General features: G+C 40.6%; 3 protein-coding genes across 3 annotated transcripts; all 3 read right to left on the bottom strand.

Moving 5' to 3' along the window:
* Positions 1–2,893: 2,893 nt before the first annotated feature.
* Positions 2,894–3,814, bottom strand: LOC308508894 (olfactory receptor 7E178-like; the record flags this gene model as incomplete). Its single annotated transcript, XM_081076316.1, has 1 exon — positions 2,894–3,814. Exon 1 carries the CDS (start codon positions 3,722–3,724, stop codon positions 2,894–2,896), a length of 831 nt encoding a protein of 276 aa, XP_080932442.1. The 5' UTR covers positions 3,725–3,814.
* A 4,168-nt stretch (positions 3,815–7,982) lies between these two features.
* On the bottom strand, positions 7,983–13,493 carry LOC308509396 (olfactory receptor 7E178-like; the record flags this gene model as incomplete). The annotated part of the gene is made up of 3 exons (XM_081077375.1): positions 7,983–8,147; positions 8,360–8,489; positions 12,673–13,493. The coding sequence occupies 3 exons, from the start codon at positions 13,491–13,493 to the stop codon at positions 7,983–7,985; spliced, it is 1,116 nt and encodes a 371-aa protein (XP_080933501.1).
* Positions 13,494–20,142: 6,649 nt separating this feature from the next.
* On the bottom strand, positions 20,143–20,988 carry LOC308508893 (olfactory receptor 7E178-like; the record flags this gene model as incomplete). The annotated part of the gene is made up of 1 exon (XM_081076315.1): positions 20,143–20,988. The coding sequence occupies exon 1, from the start codon at positions 20,971–20,973 to the stop codon at positions 20,143–20,145; it is 831 nt and encodes a 276-aa protein (XP_080932441.1). The 5' UTR covers positions 20,974–20,988.
* Between the last annotated feature and the right edge of the window lie 3,275 nt (positions 20,989–24,263).

The following is a 24,263-nucleotide window of genomic DNA, read 5'->3' as shown; positions in this document are numbered from 1 at the left end:
AAGTATGCTACTTATGTGTGTGTGCATAAATGGCAGAGGAAATTTTTAGGGAGCCAAAACGATCAGATGGCAGGAGTATAAAGAAGAATTGGAGCAGGAGGTGTGAGTGTTGAAACATTTTATAATGTTTGGGCAGGAGGAAAAAGCTAATATTAAACTGAGCCGATCCGATACTAGATTCATTGTTGGTGAAGTTGGTAGATGATTTAGCTTAGTGGTAAAAGGCAGAGGAAATTAAAACAGTTATTGGACAGCTTTTCAGCAAACCCAGACTGCTACCTCAGAAATGATGTATAGTATCTGTCACGTAGGGCGTCATGCGGAGTCTCTGGTCCCGCTCCCCATGTAAGAACGCAGAACATGGTGAGGCCAAAAAGGAACACCCACGGAGCCATAGGTAGGGGAGCCATGCCCCTATATTCTCGCTGGCGGCTGGGCTGGAGACACAGGAGGCAGGAGCCACACTATCCACAACCCGCCATCCGCTTCTCTCCGCCAACCAACCTCACTTGCTAGCTGCAGTCCACAATGCTAACTGCAATCCGTGCTTGCTAGCTCAGCCACCATCTCCTTGCTAGCCCCCATTTGCTGCTAGCGTAGCCACGGCAGTTATATTAGTGGCCAATGGCTCACTAGCCACAGCTGATGGACATCCAATCACAGCTGATGGACATTTACTACCTGAGCCAGCACCTTTCCACATGAGGCCGAGAGCCTGGAAACTGCACTCCTGGCTCTGTCCCCACAGTATCTCTAAAGAAAAGACTGATATGTAACACAGGTACCCCTGTATGTCACAGAAAACAGAAGGCCAAAGACAGATTGACCATGTGGAAGAGAAGGAAGAATGGTTACAAAGTAGAATCCTAGGGAGGTGGTTACTAGTGAAAAGGAGGATTCCCCTTTGCTGAGGATATGGTCCTTTGCTATTCCAGAGTAATGCAAATGACGATAGAATTAAATTTATTCATAATGCTTGGGTGGCTTAATGATCTACAGGCACAATTAGGATCACACCGCCACTGGTGTGATCCTACTTTAAGCCTCAATTGTATAACCTTGACCAAGATATATCATTATAATTGAGGCAGGCTAGATGATAACACCCTCCATGGTACAACATGAGGTGCCTCAAGTCACACAAGTAACAAGTGACTGTATCCAGTACCTACAGCTGGAGAAAAACAAGAATCAGTTTCTACCAGCCAGGCTGATCCCTAGGACCAGGACCTCACCTTTAGCTAATTGTGGACTTCATCCTGCATCTGACACTATGACAGTTCCAGAGGAACCAAATAAGGAAAAAAAATGCTGGACAAGGAGGATCCTGCCCAGGGCGGAGGAAATGAATGAACCAGATCAATGGGACATCACCAATTCCCACCCTTGGAGGGATAAAAACACCTGATCATGACTTCCTCAGCATGATTCATTCTATGAGTTCGCCTACACTTTCCTCTCAAGTGTGTGCTTTCATTTTGAAAAAATCGCTTTCGCTTTCCTGCGTCTGCCTCGTCCTTGAATTCTTTCTTGCATGGAGACAAGAACCCAGTCGCCACTGCTCTGGGTTGAATCCTGTCTTGGACATCCCCGTGAGCCTCCGGTGACACAATCACCTTTTTATCCTGAGCTAATTTTGCATTCTTCCAATCGCATCTCAGAACATAGCTTTATTCCCCATATGATGAGTTATCAGTCAGGGTTCAATCAAGAAAAGAGAAACCACATTCGTTATTTTAATGAAGATCATTTAATATGGGTATGGTTAAATAGTTTTTGAAAGATAAAAGGCATAAAATAAAAAAATATGGTAACCAACACAGTGTCATAACTGCAGGATATAGTAACAACACCCACCACAGGCTAAGGGATAAGGGGAAAGATTGGTTGTGTGCCCTCTATCAACCATTATTGAAAGAACCTAAAGAGAAGCCAGATGGAAAATGAGAGCAGCAGTTTAAAGATTCCCAGCCCCCACCACAGCATCACAGCTTACAGTATAGAAGGGTAAGTTGGAGCAGTAAAAAAAAAACAAAAAAAAAAAAAAACAACTTAGTATTCATCACAGAGAGACAGCTGTAGAGTGTGGAGGAAGAAGATAGGTGAAAAAATATTACCAGGAATATGAGGAAAAAATTACATTGGCTATTACTAAGGCAAACTTTTCCATATCTTCTCCTTTATGAGCTCTGATCACTTTAAGATCTTTACGATCTGATCAGGAACAGTGAAGAACCGAAGACATACAAGTCATCTTTGAACAAAAGGTCTGACAAAATTCAACAGTTCTCCATTTTGCTTGAACATTAGACCCACCTGGTGTGCTGTGAAAACTGTGCATTCTCTTTGCACTTTCCAGTCCAATTAAATCTTAATCTATGGTGATGAGGCTCAGGCATGAGGATTTTTAAATCTCATCACATGCTTCCAATAGGAAGCCTAGATTGAGGACCAGTGACACACACATTTGATTGAAGCCAAAGTTTTATGGAAAATAGACTTGGATGGTGGAAATGGTTGAGTCAAATCATATCTATCTATCTATCATCTATCTACCATCTACCAATCTATCTATATACACACACAAAAAGAGCTGTGAATTTCTACAGTATGCCTGGGTCATAGGTGACAAATACAGAATATTCCCTAGTTATAATAGGATTCGATTGTGCAGTGACTTTGACATACATAGGATGCCAGAATACTCTCTTAATCCCATCAAAGATGTGCCAAAATAAGCAATTTTAAGATACGATAGACCAACTAGAATAAAAACCACAAGCTATGAAAATTGTATGACTAAAAAAGCATGTTTGCCTATTTGAAATATTTGATTTTTCAGTCATTTCTAATACGTAGGACAAAAAAGAAAAAAAAGGCCCAAGTATTGAGATTAGGCTGTTCTGCTGAGGAGCCTCCGCATGGCCCTCTTGATGTCCCTGTTCCTCAGACTGTAGATGAAGGGGTTCAACATGGGGGTGAACACAGTGTACACCACCGAGGCCACTGCTTCCTTCCTGGGAGAGTGGGAGGCAGCAGAACTGAGGTACACCCCAAGGCCTGTTCCATAAAATAAGCAAACAACTGACAGGTGAGAGCCACAGGTGGAGAAGGCTCTATACTTCCCGCCGGATGATGGGACTCTCAGAATGGAGGAAATTATTTTATAGTAAGAAAAAAGGATCCCTGAGACTGGAATACCACCAAAGATGGCCCCAATAAAGTAGATTAATATGTTATTGGTGGGGATTTCAAAACAGGCAAACTTGAGGAGTTGAGGAGGATCACAGAAGAAATGAGGAATTTCCACATTTGTGCAAAAGGAAAGTTGTGATATCATCAAGCAGTGCAACTGAGAGTCCAAAAGGCTGATCAAAAAAGACACCAGAACAAGCAGGCTGCAGAGCCGGGGGTGCATGATGACCGGGTAGTGCAGCGGGTGGCAGATGGCCACAAACCGGTCATAGGCCATCACGGTCAGAAGTACACTGTCCCAGCATCCAAAAAGTATAAAAAAAGTTAACTGAGTCAGGCAGCCCTCATAGGAGGTGACTCTGCTGTGAGTGTGGATGTCCCAAATCATCTTGGGGACGGTGGTGGAGGTGAAACCGATGTCAGCCAAGGACAGGTGGGAGAGGAAGAAGTACATGGGCGTGTGCAGGTGGGAGTCTGCGCTGATGGCCAGGACGATGAGCAGGTTCCCCAGCACGGTGACCAGGTACATGGACAGGAAGAGCCCGCAGAGGAGGGGCTGCAGTGCTGGATCATCTGAGAGCCCCAGGAGGACGAATTCCGAGACACCTGTTTGATTCTGTGGTTCCACATTGCAGAGACACCTTTTGGAAAATAAACGAGGGTTGGTATAAAGGAAACAAGTATACAGATACCCATCTGTTTATCTATATTTTAGATTTAAGCAATTCATAAATTATTCACACTTGAGGACCATACCCCTTTAGTAGTATTTCTTGGTTATGATATTCTTCTTAGAATCACTTTCACGTTGGATTTGCTCCATTAATCCGTTACTACATACATTGCTTTGGAAAGAATGGGCTAAGAAATTAGAGGAGCAAAGTTATTTAGAGGTTAAAAATCCGTAAACACACTAACCTATCAATCCACTCCTGTGAAGAAAAGGAATGAGAAATATCGTTGTCCCTTAAGGAAAAAAAGTGTTCTTTATTAGTGTTCTTAATTAAAGCACACTAATAAGCAGTCAAATGCACTTTATTTTATCCAAAAGCAGTGCAACTAACTCCGTTGGTTTGGACTTTATAAACACCCTATAGGAGCTATGTAATAAAGTGTCTGACTCCATTTTGTGTGTGTGATATTTGGCTACTAACAGTTTTTAAACCACACCTCTCCCTCTTCCCCTTCTGCCCAACATCTAGGCTAGCTGATAAGAAAGCCCGGGTTCTCCAGTTATAAAATAAAATAAAGAAGTTATGGGGGTGTACAGCATGGTGACTATAATAAAGTTATATTGCATATTTGAAAATTACTAAATGTAATTTTAAAGAGTAAATCTTAAATGCTCTCATTACAATAAAAAAAATTGTAACTATGTATGGTGACAGATGTTAACTAGAATTATTGTGGTGATCATTTTGCAACATACACATACACTGAATCAGTATGTTGTACTCCTGAAACTAATATAAATTTATATGTCAATTATATCTCAATTTAAAAAAAGGCTGGGTCCTCCCTTCTTTGGTTACAGTGAGAGATGCAAACTCCTTTCGTGTCAGTGAGAGAGCGTTCGCCTGTGCAGGAACGCTCACTCTGAACCCACACCCTAACTACAATTTGAAAAGAGAAAACAGCCACTTTTCTTGACTTCGTGAGCCATTTCAGACCAGCGTAAAAGGGCTGCTATGCTCTCTCCAGACAGAGAGATCTTCAGATGAGGAATAAAAGTGTTTATACCCTCTTGTTTTATGGCATTTTCAGCCTCTATATCCAAGGCAAATTTGGGGGTGGCGTCCGTCCTCTTTCTTCAGAGCGTCCACTACCCTTGATGCCACGAGTGGGGCTCTGAGACAATGGCCACGCCCACCGGAAGTCTGTCTTCTTGCTCTGGCTCTGCTGCTTGACCGCAAGCTTGCACTTTGCACCGTGCTGCATCTTTCCAATCCGTTCTTACAGATCTAACTGACCTAAGGTAGAAGTTTCAATAATGACTTGGCTATTAGAGAGAAGAGTATGGAATTGGATCTTTCCTGAATGTGGCCTTGGGTCTTGTATCTGGGCCCAGACCTATCCATCCGTCTTACAATGAAGATATGATGACATTAGGGTCAGAGGAAAGATTCTTACCTTATCGTTTGTGTGTTTCAACCAGGCATGGGCCCCTAGGGGTGTTCAAGGGAAAGAGTATACCCTTTGTGTGTAATAAAGGTCCATTGAGTGGTTGCTCACAAAAGAGTAGTCATTAGAGGGGAGAGAGAGAAGGAGAAAGAGAGGGAGAGAGAAAGAGAGAGAGACAGACAGACAGACAGAAAGAGAGACTAGAAGAGAGAGGGGGAATGGAAGGGACAGGAGGGGAGGGGAGGGGAGGGGAGGGGAGGGAAGAGAAAGAAATGCAGCCATTACATGCCACTCTTAAGAACAGAAAACCCACCAGGACCTTTAAATATCTCTGCTGCTACTGTTGCACCTGCCTTTGTCTCAACAAAGACCTGGATCCTCTGGGTTTTAGGGAGAAACACTCATGGCACTTCTGTGGCTCAGTGAAAGGGTTAATTCAAACCTGATTTAAGCACAAGGTACATAAACCCTATAGAGCAATGGTTATCATGGTCAAGGTCCCTAACCCTGAAGGTATGGATTTGAGGCTCTCTGGAGGAAGAAATCTATAAATATGATCAAAACAGAGAGTACCTCCCTTGAAGTATATGCACTGAAAGAAAGAACAAAGAAAGAGGAGAGAGAGAGAGAGAGAGAGAGAGAGAGAGAGAGAGAGAGAGAGAGAGAGAGAGAGAGAGAGGAGAAAGAAAGAAACCTGTGTATGGGGGAGGAAACAAAAAACTGAAACAGAGGTATAGTTTGATCCAGTTGGAAATCGAAAATTTACTGAAAGAATTTATAGAACAAAAAATCAAAGGGCACCGATTGGCTTCTGAATGAAATTTAACATCATCTGAAATACACCAATTGGCAAAGTTTCATGTCCTCAACAAATACTGGGGCTCAAGTAACAGTAATAGCTGAGAATCCCACTAAATTTTAACAAGGTACCCTCTATTATCTTAGGGAGGTTCTTGAACATGAAAAGAAAGGACAAACATACGTGCCTCACCTTTACCATTGGGACTCTTGCTTTGCCGAAATTCTCCGTTGTAATATCACCCATTGCCCTCAAAAATCGCCTAATGGGCATGGACACTCTTGACTAAATCACAATTAAATTAAGCCTTTGGCTCTATAGAAAATCCTGTGCAGGTTTTCACCTCCTTTGTGTCTTGTTTTCTACACAGAACACTTCCCTTCTGACACTCCAGGTCACCAAATGTGTGTGGGGGAGCCCCCACACCAAGCAATTCTCCATGACACCAGCTGAGTGTCCTCCAATTTAACTCAGTTCTGACACTATCTGCCTGCATTGTCAGATCCCACAGGTTAAGGGCTCAGTTCCAGAAGACTGCTCACTCCCGCACTTCAGATACCAACTGTAAGTAGTAGGTCCCCAGGCTACCCACAACTTTGGTCCAACGTGGCTACAAATCAGAGGTTCCCACAGCCCCTTCATCTGGTTTGAGTAGTCACTCTAGAAATAGTGTTTAGGGGGAAATGACAGAATCCCGTTTATTTCTTTAGTCACATCTCTGGAAGGGATGAAAGCCCAGGCAAGAAAAAAAAAAGCCCCCAGTGTGTGGCAGCCATATGGACAAGGCAGTGTTTTTGTAAACTAACAAAGGGTAATCAATATTTAACAGTTTATATATTTTTTGTTTGGTTGGTTGGTTTGGGTTGCATACTCTGTGCCAACCACAGTGTGGGTGCTAGGGAATCAGAAATAAACGAGACTCAGTCACTTCCCCACAGGCATTCTGCTTGGAATGATCTGGAAAGAGAAAGAAAGGTTAAGGAGATTGGTTGGGAGGTTTTCCTGGTTTGTTTTAATTTTAACATTTTATTTAACCTAATATATCAAAAATATTATAACATTTTACATTTTTAAAATCTGGTATTTATACTGATAGCCCACCTTAATTTGGACTGGCCATATTTCAAGGGCTTTATAGCCATGCGAAACTAAATTGTGTGTAAAGAGATTGTTCTGTACCCTGTGTCCTGTGAATAGAGTTTCGCTGCTCAGCTCCAAACCTGACTTTACCCTTTCTTGTCCCAGGATAAATTAAATAAGAATACTGTGCTCCATTTGCAAATAGCTGAAACTGGTTTTAATTTCAGCTGAATGTTGTTAGCCTCCAACAACTTCTAGTTCTGCGAGATATGGAAAACATCTAGGGGTCCTCTGGTCCGCGCTCTCTCTCCATACAGGAAACACTAGCAGATATTCCTGACTCGGCATCAGTACTGGGAAGTGTTCTTTCTCTCTTCCCCAGTTCCTAGAACTTCTCTGGTTTTTACGGCTTTAGAGATTTCAGTTATTCCATTAAATAATGCAATAGCTATATGCCAGAAGATCAGTGAATTTGGCCTACACTACAACAGACTAATTAAAAGTTATACGAATTTCAGTCTCTTCTTCCATCAAGTATAATCTTTGCTTTTATCCAGAAAAAATCACCCTAAGCCTCCTGAAGAACTTGTTTCTCCCTAACAAAGTATGTAAATCACTTATTCCTCCCAACAGTTGGATTTTAGCTCCTTAGATAAACTTAGGTAATTAAATGTTAAGTTAGATTGATGTCCAAAATACATACACATATATATACTTTCCTCAACTGTAAAATAGCAATAATGTGTGTACCTCTATCTTGGGGGTATTATACAGATGAAAATTAAAGCTACATAGCACCTAACTCTGAGCCCGACACAGGAAACAGTTCTGATGTTATGGTTATTCTCCTCGCCACCATCATGATCATAACCATAGCAGTCGTGGTCATGTTGGAGAGCCTAGGGGATGAAGAGATCGTTTCCGGCTCAGGTGTGGGCGATGACTTTGGAAGCTAGGAATGGTAGTGGAGAAGAGCAGATTCTGAATGAGAGTTCTGAAATCCCCAACAGAAAAAAATAACAGAAACTTCATAGGCCTCGGAGCTGAAACTTTGCATATCGATGCCCTCCCATCTGGCTAGCTCAGTTGTCCCACTGTCTTGACAATGAGGAAACAAGTGTTTCCAGCATTCCTCCTCCATCCACCATCTCCCTTGGCACTTACTGATCTGCGTTGTGTCTCTGCTGGGTCATGACCTATGTCCTGCCTGGTGAATGATGAGGGCTGAGGCTCTGTCCTCAGGACAGGCAGGGAGACAGGATCGGGCATGGATCTTCTGATGCAGGTGACAATTCTGGGAGGAAGAGACACGGGTATGAAACTTAATGGGGAGGCACTGGCTAATTATTTATTCCTGTGTAGCCTTGAGCGCTCAACGCACAGAGCTCATAATTACCAAAATTGGTCCATGTTCTCCCAATCTCTGAGGACTTCCTAATATTAACAGGAGAGGAAAAGGAGAAAAATGAATGTACTTAGAAGGGTCTGAGCCCTTTTTCATCTGAGGAGAAAGCTCATCTGTACCCTTCACTTCTGACTTCCAATTTCAAGGATCTTAACATAAAGTTTAGACTTTAAAATAAATAAATAAATAAATAAATAAAGTATTAAAAATATCTGTGGGGGAAAGATGGATTTTTCATTTAATTTTCTAACAGACTGAATAGTCAGGGAAGGAAACCAAATCTAATATTTGAGTTTACATTATACAGAAAATGAATTCCATGTGAATCATAGACCTAAAATATGAAAACAATTTGATACAGTATCGAGATCCTAATTTAGGAACATAACTTCAGAAGATTGGAGTCGCATTAGATTTCTTTGCTTTTCTTTTTGTTTTAATTAGAGTTTATTGGCGTGACAATGGTTAGTAGAGTTACATAGGTTTCAAGTGTACAGTTCTGTAATACACCATCTCTATATCACATTGTGTGTTCACTGATATGTAGACTTTTTTTAAATGTATGACTTTGTGACTTTGACATCTGCAAAGCCATTGCATTATGTAAATTTGGGAGAATTGGGTCTTCTTGAACAAGAATCTGAAACTATTTCCATTTTCTCAGTTAAGATTTCTGTCTCTAAAATAAACTTTCTATTTCCTTTTTTTAGCTTGATGATGATGATGATGATGCTTATTTAAATGACAGCCCAAGCTCTGCTTTGTCTCTTTCACTGATATATGTTGGTATACTAGAAAACGATGGACTTGTATACACTTATTTATAACTTGCTATTTCTCTTAAATAAACCAGGGTATCGAACAAGAGTGCAATCCAGGTTGTCAGCTAGGGCTGCAGCCCTCTCAACGTTTCACTGGGAACCCTGTTTCCAAGTCCATTCACTTTTGGAAGCATGGAGTTCCCTGTGAGCTGTTGGCCAGAGGCCTTCCTCAGTTCTCTGCCACATGCGCCTCTGACGGGGAAGCTCAGACATGGCTGTTGGCTCCCATTAGGACTAGCAGACAGGTGACAGAAACAAGGGCCACGAATATGAAAGCCAGAGCCTTTTGTACCCTAGTCTCAGAAGTGACATCTCATCAGTTTTGCCATGTTGCGTTGGTTGGAAGCAAGTCAGTAGACCCAGGATACACTCCAGAGAATGGGTCTCCACAACAGCATAAACTCAGGAGGTGAAGTTCACGGGGAACGGATGAGAATCTGCCCACCATGCAGACCTCGCCCTCTATCAGGACATCGGTCTCGAAGTACCCCAGGGCTGGAGAGATGTCTCCTGCTCCGCAACATAGCCCATCACACCGCAATGCTCTCAGCAAAATTTCTCTGCAGATAAACTAGCGTGTGAGTGGAAATCGCTTCTGATGTGGTGTTTCTGCAGACCCCACCATGTTCCTTCAGGACATGCAGTCAGAAAAAGCCAGCACAGTTTCTCTTCCATCACCCCAGCCCCTCCGTTGATAACACAAAAAGCTGCAGCCATTCTGTGCCCAAATTCTACAAATGTCCCCAGCAGCTTCTGCTTATTGAAAAGAGCTCATCCTATTTTTCTTAGCTTACTTTGTGTTCACAGATCCTAAAGTGTAAGGAAATGTGCTTGGGACCTGTTTCAATTTACCTCTAGTGAATAAAGTGAATTTGTATGGGAATGATCGTACGCAGCAACCTACATCCTCCCCCGCAGGCCTCCTGGCTCAGAGGACTCTGGGTGAGGAATTTCAAAATTGGTTTGTCATGAACTAATGTGAAGAAAATGTGACAAAACCAAGATGGTGAATTAGGAGACACCAGCCTCTGTTCCTCCATAAAGAGCAACGACTAGATGGCTATCCATGAACAAAAACAGCTCTGGGAGAGCTCAGGGGTCACTTAAGAAAATTCAGCAGCACCGTGGAACGTAACACCTGAGAAGAACCACACAAAAGGAAAAGAAGAAGAGCTTCATTTTGCCTGCGCTACTCAGCACCCAGAGGGTACGCCCCAGCTGGAAAGGGTTGTTACCCTGATGGGAAAAGGGAGAGCAGTGTGAGCCACCAGCTTGCCCAGCCGATTAATGCACCACACCCAGTTTCAGTTTCACCCCACCCAGAGAATGGCAAAGCTTAGACATAAAGACACAGCTAAAAAACAAGGAAGAATCACAGGAACTACAACCATCAGCTACAATAGGATATAGGACTGGTTTAAAAATAGATACAGAGACCAATGGTACAGAATCTAGAGCCCAGAAACAAACCCCTGCATATACGGTCAACTAAAATTTGACAAGGGAGACCCTGTGTGTTCGCAATCTCGGGAGCTTCCCCCGATTGGCAGGTGGCAGGTTTCGTAAGCTAGAGAATTTACATCCAAGGCTTGTCTTGGGTGGCTGCAAGACAAGTAGATCTACACACCTGCCCACCAGAATCTTAAAAGTTTGTATACAATAGAGGTCTTAACGGGGTTCACTCATGTATAACATCCAGATGGTCTCAACAACATATTACTAGCTCAAGGCTATATCCTTGGGCCAGCTTCTAGTTCAGGGTAGGCTAGTGGATGCGCATTCCAAGGACAGCGGAGGCGGGTGAGGAGCCTCTGATTCCCCAGGTCCAGCTCTTAGGCCAACTGGCAGTCACATCTTTTTGATAACGTCCTCCAACAGACCCAATCATCAGTGTTTATAACCCTCCCCAGGGGATTCCAGTAAAATCCACAATTGAAAACCAGTGAACTACATCCTCAGCAATTACCTGAATAAATAGATTTGACAGATACAAAATTTGTATGGAAAATAGTCAGAAATCGTGGAAAAGGATGTAAAGTTTAAGTATATAACAAGAGACTTGCACATTTCACCTGGATACCAGAGTCGTTGAGGAGAACCTCTCATGCATTCATTATGATGTACAAAGGGTTCCAGGATACACCCTCAATTCAATTAAAGACAAACCAAAACAAGGAAAATTCGTATGTGAAGCACGGAGAATGACAACCATGAGACTGAAAACGAATGTGGTCAAGGAAACAATATTCAGTCTACATGTTTGGTTTTGCTGGTTTTTCCAAATATACTCCAAAAAGAATTGCACAGATATTAAGATTAGACCATTCTGCTGTGGAGCCTCCATAGGGCACTCTTTTTTTCTCTTTTTTTTCCCTAACCTTCCACCCTAACCGTATTGAATGTTTCCTCTTTTTGTGCCGTGATGTACATTCTTTTATTACAGCAGTAACACTGAATTGCAGTATTGGTGAGTGGCGTGGCCATGCCATACCTTCTGTTTCCTGCAACAGAGATTGGAGTTTGAGTTCTTTTCTTTTTAAATAAATTTCATTGGGGAATATTGGGGAACAGTGGGAAACAGTGTGTTCCTCCCGGGCCCGTCAGCTCCAAGTCATTGTCATTCAATCTTAGTTGTGGAGGGCGCAGCTCAGCTCCAAGTTCAGCTGCCATTTTCAATCTTTAGTTGCAGGGAACGCAGCCCACCATGGGAATTGGACCGGCAACCTTGTTGCTGAGAGCTCGTGCTCTAAACCAACTGAGCCATCTGGCCACCCTTCTGGAATCTCTGTGGCAGCTTGTTGTCTTCAGTCTAGTTGTGGAGGGCGCAGCTCACTGGCCCTTGTGGGAATTGAACCAGCAACCCTGTTGTTCCCAGCTCACACTCTAATCAACTGAGCCATCCAGCCCCCCCCCCTCCCGGAGCTTGAGTTCTTAATATCCTTAACATCCCCATTCAATGAAGTACCAGATTTTGTCAATGTCAATTCCGCTTCCATAACCTGCCTTGCAAGACTACAGTTATATGACCTAGCTCCTGGCTACTTTTCCTACTGCAACTCCTACCTCTCTTTCTCTTGTTTACTATACTCCAGTTTCTCAGGCTTCCTGTTTCTCAAACTTGCCCATCAGATTCTGGATTCAGATCCCTTGCAGTTGCTTTTCCCTCTGCCTAAAACTCTCTTTTCCCGAATATTTTTATAAATTGCTGCTCCCCTCACCGCATCCCTTTGTATACACAAACGTAACAGCACCTCCATTTCTCTCTCCATAAGGCCCTCTTGATGTCCCTGTTCCTCAGGCTGTAAATGAAGGGGTTCAACATGGGGCTGACTATGGCATACATGATCGAGGCCACCACATCCTTCCTGGGGGAAGGCAACAGTGTTGACCCAAGGTACACTCCAATACCTGTTCCGTAAAATAAGCAAACAACTGACAGGTGAGAGCCACAGGTGGAGAAGGCTCTATACTTCCCACCAGATGATGGGACTCTCAGAATGGAGGAAACGATTTTATAGTAAGAGAAAAAGATTCCTGAGATGGGGAGAAAACCAGAGATGGCCCCAACAAAATACATGACTATGTTATTGGTGAGGGTGTCAGAGCAGGCAAGACGAAGGAGCTGAGAAGGGTCACAGAAGAAATTAAAAATTTTTACATCCTTGAAGCAGGTAAGTTGTAACACAATCAAATTGTGCAGCTGGGAGTCCAAAAGGCTGATGAAAAATGACACCAAAACTAAGAAGCAGCAGAGGCGAGGATTCATGATGACTGGGTAGTGCAGAGGGTGACAGATGGCTACAAACCGGTCATAGGCCATTGCAGTCAGAAGCATACCATCCATACATCCAAAAAGGATCAAAAAAGACATCTGAGTCAGGCAGTCCCCATGGGAGATGACTCTGCTGTGAGTTTGGATGTCCACTATCATCTTCGGGACAGTGGTGGAGATAAAACAAATGTCAGCCAAGGACAGGTGGGAGAGGAAGAAGTACATGGGTGTGTGGAGGTGGGAGTCTGAGCTGACGGCCAGGACGATGAGCAGGTTCCCCAATATGGCAACCAGGTACATGGACAGGAAGAGCCCGAAGAGGAGGGGCTGCAGGCCTGGATCATCTGAGAGCCCCAGGAGGAAGAAGTCTGAGACACGTGTTAGGTTTTGTGGTTCTGTGTAGCTTGGACACCTTTCGGGGGGAAAATAAAGAGGGTTGGAAAAAAGGAAATAAATAAACAGGCACACTGCATTGTGTTCATATTTTGGATTCAAGCAATTCACTTGTGAGGTCATACACCCCAGTACCTTTAGCAATATTTCTTAGTGTGACAAATCCTATCTTCTGAGAACTGTTTCCTTATTGGTTTCTGTGTTATTTACCTCTTTCTATACACACGCACTTCAGTGAAACTCAACTGAAGAGTATCAGAGGAGGAAGAATATTAGAGATAACAAATCTATGATCACAGGAAAACATAACGTAGTTCTTGAAGAAAATATATAGAATAAGATATTTTTATTTATAAAATACTCTTCCCCCTTTAAGGAAAAAAAATGTAATTCTAACTTAAAGAAATTAAGAAATATACATATGTATACATATATACACATATATACATATATACATATATATATATACACCTTATTTTATTCAAATACAATGCTAGATATTCTGGTTATTTAGAATATCTTAAACATTCTGTAAAAGGCAGGACTGTGTAATATGGATTCTAAATGAACTTAAATGCTCATCATCGAAAAATATTTTTATGTGATACTTATCTTCATGAGTTTTATAACTCTTTGGTTTTCTGTCTTTCCTCCTTCACAGAAGTAAGTGATTATTCTAATGTGAGAGTCATTGACTTAAAAAGTCATTTAGTATATAATTCCTCTCCTTGGCTTTGGTGGACTTCAGGTTTTGTCATGTATGGTTTAGTTAAGTGCACATAATCATACGACATCAATGACTACAAAGATGGCATTAGTGCAGAGAATCTGTCCATGATTTAACAATAATGAAATTTAAGAAACACTCTTGAAATTTTTTATTTCATTCAGGATTATTTTTATCAATCCCATACAATTTTCTAAAATGTCTGGTGTGCAGGACTGCTCTTTGCTTTTTTTGGACGCTATTCTGTAATGGCCTGATAATACTACTTCATTGTTTTTCTTTTTTTTTCACCTTTATTGAAGTATGATCGATAAATAGAAATTATATATATGGTAAAACATGAAAGTTTTTTTAAGTGTACAACATGATGATTTAATACATGTATACATTGTGAAATGATTACCACAATCAAGTTAATTAAGACATCCATCACTTTACATAGTTACTGTGTGTGTGTGTGTGTGTGTGCGTGTGCATTAAGAACACTTAAAATCTGCTCTCTTAGATTTCAAGTATACAAAGCAGTGTTATTAACTATAGTCATCGTGCTATACATTAGATCCCCAGAACTTACTCGTCTTATAACTGGAACTTGGTACTCTAACCAACATCTCTCCTTTCCCCCAACCTCCAGCTCCTCACAACTATAGTTCTACTCTCTGGTTCCATGAGTTAGATTTTTCTTAGATTCCATATATAAGTGAGATCATACTTTGTCTTTCTGGGCCTGGCTTTTTTCAGTAAGCATAATGTGCTCTAGGTTCATCCATGTTGTCACAAATGGCAAGATTTCCCTCTTTTTATGGCTGAATAACATTCCGTTGTGTGTGTCTGTATGTAGATAGATAGATAACATTTTCTTTATTCATATGTTAATAGATATTTTGGCTGTTTTCGTATTTTTGCTATTATTGTGGACATTGAGCTCTCCATTTCCAAGAAGGAACATAAGCACAGAGAGATTCAGAGATTTGCACACAATCCCCATATAGGGGATGAACGATTCAGGACTCAAACATTGATCTCCCTACCTTAGAATACTGCCCAACATATAGGTAATTCTCCATTAATGCTCCATCTATTATTATAATCAATATCTACCACCTACATTAGAATATAAGCATTTAATAAAATATCTAAAATTGATTTTGCCTTTATTTTATACAGCTATCACATATTTATTGCATACAGGGCATCCATTATTTCTTTAATCCTTATTCAGTGAAGCTTTACCAACTAGGAATCAACTCAGATGACAATCCCAGGTCCCAGAGATACTAAGAACTTGCCCCATAACACACTAATAATAAGTGGAGCAGACAGAATTCAAAATTCAACGGTCAGTCTCTGAGTTTCATGCACTACACTTCACTGTGCCCAGACTTCCTGAAATTTTTAAGCAGAGGTACAGAGGTCTTAACCATAGGTACATCCAAGGTATATATGTTTAAACTCTTTTCAGTAGCCTGGGTAGGAATGGACCCCAAGACTGACTTTGTCTCCTTTTGAGATTGAATAGGCTGATTATAAGAATGGAGGAAGAGTGGATTGTTGAAGTGAAATCCAGGAGCGAGGGCAAGAGAGAGATCTGCCCTACATTATCATTTGTCAGTTCTTCCTATGACCTTTGTCTGTGATCTCAGCCATCCTTCCTACAGTTGATGCAGCAAATGCTACCTACTGCTCCCCACTGTGGTCTACCAGACAATTTCATTGGGAAGGGTGTAGTGAGCAGGGGGTCCCCATCAGGATTAATAGGGAGGTGAAGTGACTGTTTCATTATGGGGGAGAAGACTGGCCAGATGTCCTATGTCTGGAGTCAGACTGCCCAGATTCAAACCTGGCTTCAACTCTTTCTAACTCATGACCTCGTACAAGTTACATAAAATGCTATGCTCCTTTTCGTGTGTGTGAAATAAATAATAACATGTGCACTTATAATTTGGGACAGATTCTGTAGATGACATCAAACAAAATACATAAAACACATACCCCCGAGCCTAGCACTTAGAAAGCCCTAGATAAAAGTACATGATGTTATGATTAATGTCTTCTTTGTCATCATCACCTTCGTGGTCATTGTGGAGTGCTTAGGGGAGTGCTTAGGGGGAATTTTAGAGAGACCCATTTTCTGCTATGGTGGGGAAGATGCCAGTCACAGCCAGAACCAATAAGGATGAAACCAGAACTCTGAATGAGAGTTCTCACACTCCCACCAGAACCAGAACAAACTGCTCGGGCTCTGATCTGAAATTTTGTGTATTGGTGCCCTTTCATCCAGCCATCCCAACTGTCATGTTTGTCTTGTTGAGGAGGAAATAATGCTCTCAGCAGTCCCCCCTCCAACCACCATCGCCCACAGCACTTACTGGGCTGGGCTGCATCTCTGCTGGAGCATGGCCGAGGAGCACGGCTCTGCTGGCCCTCTCCCACCTGTGTGTGATGAAGGCTCAGGGTCCCTCCTTGGGACTGGCAGGAAGACAGACTCAGGCTGGGACCTTCTGATGCAGACGCCCACGAAGGGAGGAGGTACAGATAAGGAGCCTCTATAGCAGGACTAGCAAACTAAAGGGCTGGAGACACCAGCCAATTACTTACAATGGTATGACCTTGGGGCTCAATGCACAAATTTCATAATTAGCCAATTGGTCCATGTTGTCCTAGTCTCTGGGGATTTGCTAATATTAATGGAACAGAAAGAGGAGAAAAGTGAATGTCCTTGGAGAGTCTTGGTTCTTCCTCTCTTGAGAAAGAAGTTCATCTGTCCTCTTTGCTTCTTACTTCCAAATTGCAGGATCTTAGTATAAAATTACATATATATATATATATATATATATATATATATATATATATACAGATATATATATAATTTTTAAAAATTTAACCACTCAATGTGTGATTTTGATACCTGTACTTCCATTGTATTAATCATGAAATCTATGCAGAATTTGGTCTTCTATACCAAGAATGTGATACGCTTCTCATTTTATCAGTTAATATTTGTCTTTAAGGATGACTTTTTTTTTTAATTTATTGGGGTGACAATTGTAAGTGAAATTACATAGATTTCAGGTGTACAATTCTGTATTACATCATCTATAAATCCCATTGTATATTCACCATCCAGAGTCAGTTCTCCTTCCATCACCATATATTTGATCCCCCTTACCCTCATCTCCCTCCCCCCACCCCCCTTACGCTCTGGTAACCACTAAACTATTGTCTGTGTCTATGAGTTTTTGTTTCTCATTGGTTTGTCTTGTTCTTTTGTTGTTTTTGGTTTATATACCACATATCAATGAAATCATAGGGTTCTAGGATAACTTCTTAATTTCATTTCCTTAGACCTCGTTTGAGTTGGCATTTTATTTTTGGAGATTTACAGGGTTTCTTTTGTTTTCTCCTCATTTGAATGAGCCTTCAGTTCTAAATTTATTCTCTAATTGAATTATTTGGTATACTAAAATACTATTGATTTTTACCCAATTATTTGATAACTGATACTTAACTACTTCCATGGGCCTCTCTGAAGGTTGTAATCAAGGCGTCGGCCAGGATTCCAGTCATCTCAAGGCTCGACAGGCAGAGGCCCACTTCCAAGTTCACTCTCGAGGCTGTTGGTAGGATTCACGTGTTTGAAGGCTATTGGCCAAAGAATTCTCTCAGTTCCTTGAAACCTGGGCCTCTTGATCGGACAGGTCACAACATGGCAGTTGCTGCATCAACCTAGAGAGCCAGAGAGGGGCAGCACGAAGAAAGCCAGATTTTTTTTTTCACTCTATTCCCAGAAGTGACTTCCGATCATTTCTTCCACATTTTCATTGTTGGAAGCAAGTCTCTATGTCCAGCTCATACTCAATGGAGGGAAATACACAAGGGCATGAAAACCAGGAGTTGGGGATCGTCGGGAGCATCTCAGATACTGCCTACAACACAGACCTCATCCTTTGTAAGAGCTTTATGTTCAGGCTCTTGAAGACTCAGATCACGTTCATCTGCTTTCCAGCATAGTCCTGAATTCATCGCATAACAAAACGCAACAAAAATTCCTTGGAGACACCCTGACAAATAGGTGGAAGTTCTTCTTCAGGGAACTTCTGCAGACCCCACTCTACTACTTCTGGTCATACAGTGTCAGGTGGACCCCTTGGTTTCTATTACACCAGGAGAGCTCCTCCATCAATTCCAGGCCAATTTGCAGCCATCCCATAGCCAACTTTAGCAAACGTCCCCAGTGTTTCTGATTTCTGCTACCTAGAGAGAAATCAGCTCACTCCAGAATATATTTTCTTTAGATTTTTTTGTGTTCTCAGCTCTTGAAAGCTATAATAAAATGTGGTTTGGGTTTATCTGGTTTTTTCCTAGTGGATAAAGTGGGACGTATGTGGATAGTGGTATATTATAACCTTCCAAGTCTTATCCATGTAGGCTTCCTGACTCAGAGATCTCTCTGCTGAGGAATGTGAAGATTGCATCGTTATTAAGTGATATGAAATGTCTAACTATTACATTGTTTTGTGCACCTAAAACTAATTTTAAAATGTTTAAAAATTTTAAAAAATAAATTAAAAAAGAAAACTTTAAATACCATTTTGTAGAACCCAAAACGAGTGCCAAGACTGAGTTATCATGACAGAAGACAGGGAAGCATGGTGATACAGTGAAGTCCTAACCAGACTGTTACTAGTGAAAGGGAAGAGCTCCCTTTGCTGACAACATGGTCCTTGGCAATCTTACAGTAACATAAGAAGAGACACACTTATTGTGATGACTTGATGGCTTAAGGATCCTCCAGCATCATCAGAGAACACAGCAACTATAAACATTATATCACCACTGATTTTCCGGTTGTATACCCATGACAAAGGCATATCATTTACAACCACCTTTCTGATCTGAGCATATTTTGCAATCTTACAGTTGAAGACACCTCACAAAATACTTTTATACCCCATGTTACAATATTAGTCAGAGTTCAGTGAAGAAAAGAGAAACCAATCAGTCATTTTGATGAAGAGCATTTAATATAGGGAACTGGTTAAATAGTTTTTGAAGGACTGAAAGGCAAAGAAGAACAAACCAGTAACATAGCAATCCTAAGTGAAGGAAGAAGCTACCACACCAGGGGCTTAAGGGATGTTAAGGGAAAAGTTGAGTTCTTAGGTCATAGTGACTTTTGCTCAATAATCAATAATCAATAGTCCAAGAGCAGTTAGGCCCCAAGACATCTTTAAAAGAAATACCTGACTTAGATCAGTAGTCGTCAGCCTTGGTTGCACATTAGAACCACCAGGATGCTTTTCAACATCCTCACGCGCAGGCTATACCCCAGTCCAAATAAATCAGAATAACTAGTGATGAGACCCAGTTGTTGGCATTTTTAAGCTTCCCAGATGATTTCAATAAAAGCCACGGTTGAGGACCATCCTCACACATAACCTGCCTAAACAGAGTTGATAGATGAGAAATTCGTACGGAAAAATATACAGAGCTGTCTAAAAGATGTCAGTTTTAAATACATAAAAGAGTTGTTCGTCATTCCAGGATGCTTGGGTCACCAATGTTAAACCACAGAAATCTCTATCGCTATAATACAACCCAGCCACACAATGATTATGATACACCAATGATTATGATCCCAGACTGCTCCGCCCCATCCTATTAAAGTCAAACCAAGAGAAGGAACATTCAGATGCTAAGTAAGGAGAGAACTGAAAGCCATGAGAGCTACAAAATTGATGTGAGAGAGATAGGATTTGCATGTCTTGATGTTTAGTTTTGGTGCATTTTTCCAACCTACACTTCAGATAGATGGCACAGGTACTGAGATTAGATTCTTTTGCTGAGGAGCCTCCGCATGGCCCTCTTGATGTCCCTGTTCCTCAGACTGTAGATGAAGGGGTTCAACATGGGGGTGAACACAGTGTACACCACAGAGGCCACTGCTTCCTTCCTGGGAGAGTGGGAGGCAGCAGAACTGAGGTACACCCCAAGGCCTGTTCCATAAAATAAGCAAACAACTGACAGGTGAGAGCCACAGGTGGAGAAGGCTCTATACTTCCCACCGGATGATGGGACTCTCAGAATGGAGGAAACGATTTTATAGTAAGAGAAAAAGATTCCCGAGATGGGGAGAAAACCAGAGATGGCCCCAACAAAATACATGGCTATGTTATTGGTGAGGGTGTCAGAGCAGGCAAGACGAAGGAGCTGAGAAGGATCACAGAAGAAATGAGAAATTTTCACGTCCTTGAAGTAGGTAACTTGTAACACAACTGAATTGTGTATCTGGGAGACCAAAAGGCTGATGAAAAATGACACGAAAACCAACAAGCCACAGAGTTGTGGGTTCATAATAACCAAGTATTGCAGTGGGTAACAGATGGCCACAAATCTGTCATACGCCATCACAGTCAGGAGGAGACTATCCAGACATCCAAAAAGCATTAAAAATGACATCTGGGTCAGGCAGCCCCCATAGGAGATGACTCTGCTGTGAGTGTGGATGTCCCAAATCATCTTGGGGACGGTGGTGGAGGTGAAACTGATGTCAGCCAAGGACAGGTGGGAGAGGAAGAAGTACATGGGCGTGTGCAGGTGGGAGTCTGCGCTGACGGCCAGGACGATGAGCAGGTTTCCCAGCACGGTGACCAGGTACATGGACAGGAAGAGCCCGAAGAGGAGGGGCTGCAGGGCTGGATCATCTGAGAGCCCCAGGAGGACGAATTCTGAGACACGTGTTAGGTTTTGTGGTTCTGTGTAGCTTGGACACCTTTTGAAAAAGAAAAGAGGATTGGAAAAAAGGGAACAAGTGATCGATATCCAGCACTGTGTCTACATTTTGGATTCAAGTAATTCACAAGTGTTCCCACTTGGGTTCATACACCCCAGTGCCTTCAGCAATATTTCTCAGTGTCTCAAATCTAATTTTCTTAGAACTGTTTCCTCAATGGTTTCCATGTTATTTACCTCTTTTTATACACACTTACTTTAGAGACACTTACTGAAGAATCTTTGTGGAGCAAGAACATTTAGAAATAGGAAATCCATGAACATCATAAAATACAGCCTACTCGTTTAAAGAAACATTGAATAAAAAAAATATTTTCCCTTGAAAGATAAAAAAAATCATTCTAATTAAAGGACACTTAGAAGCAGCCTTACTTTATTCAAATACAGTGCAAGAAAGTCCCTTGATTTAGAATATTGATTAACTGTATAATTGCTAGCACTACATTGTCTGCATTCTAAATTAAAGTCAAATGTTCGTAATAAAAAGAAGGGATTTTTTATGTGCTAGTTGTCTGCATGGGTTCTCATCATTCTTTGGATTTCTGACTTCTCTCCTCTATGGAAATATGTGTTCATTCAAATATATGGGTTTTCTTTTAAAAATCTTTTCAAATATACCTCCTAGGTTTGGCCTGGTAGACTTCAATTTTTTTGTAGGTTTTAAAAAATTATTATTAGTTTTAGGCATACAACACAACACAGTGATTAAATATTTACACCCCTCACAAAGTGAGAACCCCCACAAAGCTACTACCCACCTGACACCATACATAGCTGGTACAATAGCATTGACTGTATTGGACTTCAAATTTTGGTAAGTATGTTTTGGTTAAATGCACCAAAGCATACAGCATCATTGACTTCCATACATGGCATTAGTGTCTAATGCAGCTCTCATCATTAAACAATATTTAATGTTTTTAAAAACTTGCTTCCTGTTTCTCATCTTTTGCAGGATGACATATCAATGCTATAGAATCTCAGGGAAACCTCTGACGTTTGACATTGCTTCTTGGGTTTTTGGTCCCCATTTTGCAGGGGCTTGGGAAAAGTGCTTATATGTATTGCTAATTCTAAACATTTGGAAGTGCAGTGTCCTCATCAAATCCAACTCTCTTATTTGCAATCAAGGAAATTAGGACCATGGGAAGCCCCCCAACCAGGTCTGAAACCCAGCCTTCTTATGCCTACTTAGCTTCAATCTTGACTGAAACAGGGAAGATTCTCCTTACATCCATTCTACTTTAAATCAATTCTCCTTAAATACAATTCTCCTTAAATCAACTCCCTGAAGCCAATTCTGATCTTCATTTCTCTTGACAGGTCAAACTATGATTTAATTGGGGGGAAAATACAAAAAGAGAAAAGTACAGAGATTAATATAACAAATACCTGGGTAGTTTCCATCTCAGTAAAATGAGATAATAATTGAACTTACTTTATTGGGTTGTTTTAAAAAATTAAATTAAACATAAAGTTCTCAGACCATTGGTTCTCATTCTTAGTTGATTATTATATTTACCTGTGAATTATATATTATAAAATGTGCTGATGCCCTGGCCACAGCCTAGAGCCAATTAAATAATAATCTCTGTATGCACTAGTAACACTGCCTTAGACTGTTGCCAGGCACTTAGAAAATGTTCAATCAACATTACCTATTATAACTATAATTAATATTTAAAAATAAGCATGTAATAATATTTGCTTCCAAACTTATATTTTATAGAGATTTGAAATATTATCAATAAAAATTGAGTTTTCCTTAAATCCCTACATGATCCCATTGTCCCCCAAAAGGAACCACTGTCATTCATTTGGTGGGTATATTTTCTGTCAGTGTTTCCATAATGTCAGTGTTTATTTATGTATTTCTAAAGAGTTTTCCTGAAAATTTACATAAATAGTACATTACTACATACATTGCATCTCAAACATTCTTGTTTACTAAAATATTGTGTTTAAATCTTCCTGTGAAACACATACGTCTAGATATAATGCTTTAACTGATACATAGTATTACCTGAGGAATTTATTTTATTTATCAATTCTTTATTTCGACAATCCTATAAAAATTATTTTGCCTCTCTCCATGTCATACAAGTGAGAATTTCTTTATTTTTAATTAAATTTATTGGGGTGACAATGGTTAGTAAAATTACATAGGTTTCAAGTGTACAATTCTGTATTACATTATATATCACATTGTGTGTTTACCACCCAGAGTCAGTTCTCCTTCTGTCACCATATATTTCTATACGTAGAATATGTGCATGGTAGACAGTTGTTTGTATTACAAAAATCATTGCAAGTTCAATTTTATTATTTACTGACTACATTTGTTTTCCCAATAGAAAAATCAACTACATGCTATTTTAAAGTTATAGAATCAGAAATATTTCTGAAGTATCTAATTATAGTCATTCCATGATAGCTCCATATGAAATTCATATTTAATATAAGGTATAACATTCGTATCAGATTTTTCAAACAGAACTGTAAAGTATAGTACTATTCATAGACAGTCCTATAACCCATTGTGTTAGTGCCATAATCCACAGAAGTGTGTGTAAATCCCTCAATCTCCCAATGCTGGTGTTCCTTATCTGGAAATGAGGAGAATAAATAACAGCCCTCTCTAGAGATGTGTGGTATCTAAGGGAGGTGGAACTCTAAATAAACACTTGCTTATTAATAAATATTTGTATATTGTTTTGTAACCAGAATTTGAATGATTGGAATAGTGGTTTTATTGATAAAATGCAATCCTGAGAAAGTTTTATTTTATTTTATTTTAAATTCTTTTGGAATTCTTTTGGGATTCTTTTTTTTTTTTAAGCTTATTGGGGTGACAATGGTTAGTAAAGTTACATAGGTTTCAGGTGTGCAATTCTGTCATACATCATCTATATATCACATCGTGTGTTCACCACCCAGAGTCAGTTCTCCTCCCATCACCATATATTTGACCCCTTTTACCTTCGTCTACCACCCTTATCCCCCCTTACCCTCTGGTAACTACTAAAGTTTAGTAACTAAACTATTGTCTGTGTTTTTGAGTTTTTGTTTCTTTATTTGTCTTGTCTCTTTGTTGTTTTCAGTTTTACATCCCACATATCAGGTTTTAATAACCTTTTATTTGACTATATGGTAGAGAC

This window comes from Rhinolophus hipposideros (assembly GCF_964194185.1).
Source record: "Rhinolophus hipposideros genome assembly, chromosome: 16".
Taxonomy (NCBI): Eukaryota; Metazoa; Chordata; class Mammalia; order Chiroptera; family Rhinolophidae; genus Rhinolophus; species Rhinolophus hipposideros.
This window is presented reverse-complemented; position numbering and strand designations above follow the sequence as displayed.